Here is a 2,214-nt window from a genome sequence, read left to right as displayed (position 1 = left end):
TGACTGCTGACCCTGGGGGCAGGCTAGAAAATCCGTGCATATAAAACCCGTGCATATAAAACCCGGGGAGCCTCAGGCCTAAAAAGTGAGCCTCGGAAGCTGGGGGGTGGGGTAAAGCTCGGGGCCTTCTGTACCCTCAGCCGTTCACTCTGCTGCTAGCACAGCCCCAGGCCGAGCATGGACAAGCTGCTGCTCTGTGTCTCTGTCCTTGCCAGCCTCCTGGGAGCCTTCGCTCAGACAGGTAGGGTGGTCGGGGGCAGGGTGTGTGCCCGGGGAGCACGAGATAACAAAAGAGGGTGGGTAGGTTCTTTTGTCCTTGCATGCATGGTGAAGGTCATCTTTCTCTCCCTCCCCCAGCAGACCTCAGTGGGAAGGTGTTTGTGTTCCCTCGAGAATCTTCTACTGACTATGTGACCTTGACTCCAAAACTGGAGACCCCTCTGCAGAACTTCACCTTGTGCTTCCGAGCCTACAGTGATCTGCTCCGTGCCTACAGCCTCTTCTCCTACAATGCCCAGGACAAGGACAATGAGCTCCTGATCTTCAAGAACGAAGTTGGGAGCTACTCCCTGTACATCGGGAGAACCAAAGTCACCTTCAAAGTGATCGAGATGGTCCCCAGCCCTGTGCACATCTGTACCAGCTGGGAGTCCTCAACCGGCATTGCCGAGTTTTGGGTCAATGGGAAGCCGCTGGTGAAAAAGGGCCTGAAGCAGGGTTATGTGGTGGAAGGGTACCCCAAGATAGTCCTGGGGCAGGAGCAGGATTCCTACGGAGGGGGGTTTCAGAAGGTCCAGTCCTTCGTGGGGGAGATCGGGGACCTGTACATGTGGGACTCCGTGCTGTCCCCAGAGCAGATCCTAAGCCTGCAGCAGGGCTCCTACTTCTATGCCAACGTCCTGGACTGGCACGAGCTGACCTACGAGCTCAAAGGGTATGTCATCGTCAAGCCCCTGGTGTGGAGCCGAGCTTGAGGCAACAAGAACACTGCCGCGTGAGGAATCCACTCAAGGCAACCACGCGGGGGATCTTGATATCGGCGGCTCCTGCTTTTTCCAATTTCCTGTCTGCACGCTGCCCAGTTAAAATAACAACAACAACAGTATGTTGCATGTGCCGCCTGCATTTGTGGGGTACTTGTTGCCGCGTCTTTCTCCTCGATCCGCTTGTTTGGAAGACAGTGCGTTATTATCCAGCGCGATCAGGGTGTGGAGTGGGGGGGGAGGGGCACCTGTAACTAAAAGGATGGGTCACAAAGCCAGGGGCTCAGGGAGCAGCGCGGGGTGGGGGGTGCTCCTTACTAGCTCTCCGTCATTTGATTAACTCCAGATATGTGCACAATGTCACAAGGAATCCTATCTGGTTTTCCAGCTGCAGATGCAAAAGAGGTCAGAGGCCAGGCCAGATAAACATGAGTAAGTAGCGCAGAACCTGACATCAAGTAATGAGGAAAACTGGCAGCAGGAATGAAAAGTAAAACTGTAGAAAAGTCTGGCATTCATTGTGCAAGAAGGCAAATGTGCAGGGTTTTTTTTTAATGTTTATTTTTGAGAGAGAGAGCGAGAGCAGGGGAGGGTCAGAGATAGGGAGATACAGAATCTGAAGTAGGTTCCAGGCTCTGAGCTGTCAGCACAGAGCCCGACGCGGGGCTCGAACCCACAAACCATGAGATCATGACCTGAGTCGAAGTTGGACGCTTAACCAACTGAGCCACCCAGGCGCCCCTAATGTGTCTTTTTTCTTAACACACACACACACACACACACACACACACACACAGACCGAAAACAAAAAAACACTGGTAGCATACAATGCTGGATTTTCAGAGTCTGGTCCTAAAGTCATCAAGGATATTGCTTAGGACCTCCCGGTTCAAATCCTGTGGATCCACCTCTTTGNAACCGCGAGATCATGACCCGAGCGAAAGTCGGACGCTTAACCGACTAAGCCACCCAGGCGCCCCTGTGGATCCACCTCTTAAACCCTTTAACATGACATTGCCCTCCATTACGTGATCCCCGCTTACCCCTTTCAGATACGACTCTCAGCACCAAACATTCTAATTACAATATTACACACCATCAGATTTTATCAGATGTTACTGTCATTACAAAAGCCACAAGGCACATCCCCAGCAGAAATGAGGTGTTTTCTTAGAGAATGACCTCAAAGAGAACGTGGCTGTATGTGGGAAACAAGGCAGGCTTTGCCCGC

General features: G+C 52.5%; 1 protein-coding gene across 2 annotated transcripts; it reads left to right on the top strand.

The window, feature by feature from the left end:
• Positions 1-109: 109 nt before the first annotated feature.
• Positions 110-1,105, top strand: APCS (amyloid P component, serum). 2 transcript variants are annotated; one of them, XM_077759991.1, is made up of 2 exons: positions 110-241; positions 361-1,105. In XM_077759991.1, exons 1-2 carry the CDS (start codon positions 178-180, stop codon positions 972-974), a joined length of 678 nt encoding a protein of 225 aa, XP_077616117.1. In that variant the 5' UTR covers positions 110-177; the 3' UTR covers positions 975-1,105. The 2 variants fall into 2 exon arrangements, with proteins under 2 accessions (XP_077616117.1, XP_077616116.1); XM_077759990.1 differs by having other exon boundaries at positions 358-1,105.
• Positions 1,106-2,214: the final 1,109 nt, after the last annotated feature.

This window comes from Crocuta crocuta, unplaced genomic scaffold (assembly GCF_008692635.1).
Source record: "Crocuta crocuta isolate KB4526 unplaced genomic scaffold, BGI_CrCroc_1.0 scaffold133, whole genome shotgun sequence".
NCBI lineage: Eukaryota > Metazoa > Chordata > Mammalia > Carnivora > Hyaenidae > Crocuta > Crocuta crocuta.
This window is presented reverse-complemented; position numbering and strand designations above follow the sequence as displayed.

Bases quoted from the DNA above. Each gene is read 5' to 3' on its own strand.
- APCS (XM_077759990.1), top strand. From the start codon at position 178: ATGGACAAGCTGCTGCTCTGTGTCTCTGTCCTTGCCAGCCTCCTGGGA. The intron at 242-357 runs GTAGGGTGGTCG...TCCCTCCCCCAG, and splicing joins GGGAGCCTTCGCTCAGACAG to CAGACCTCAGTGGGAAGGTG.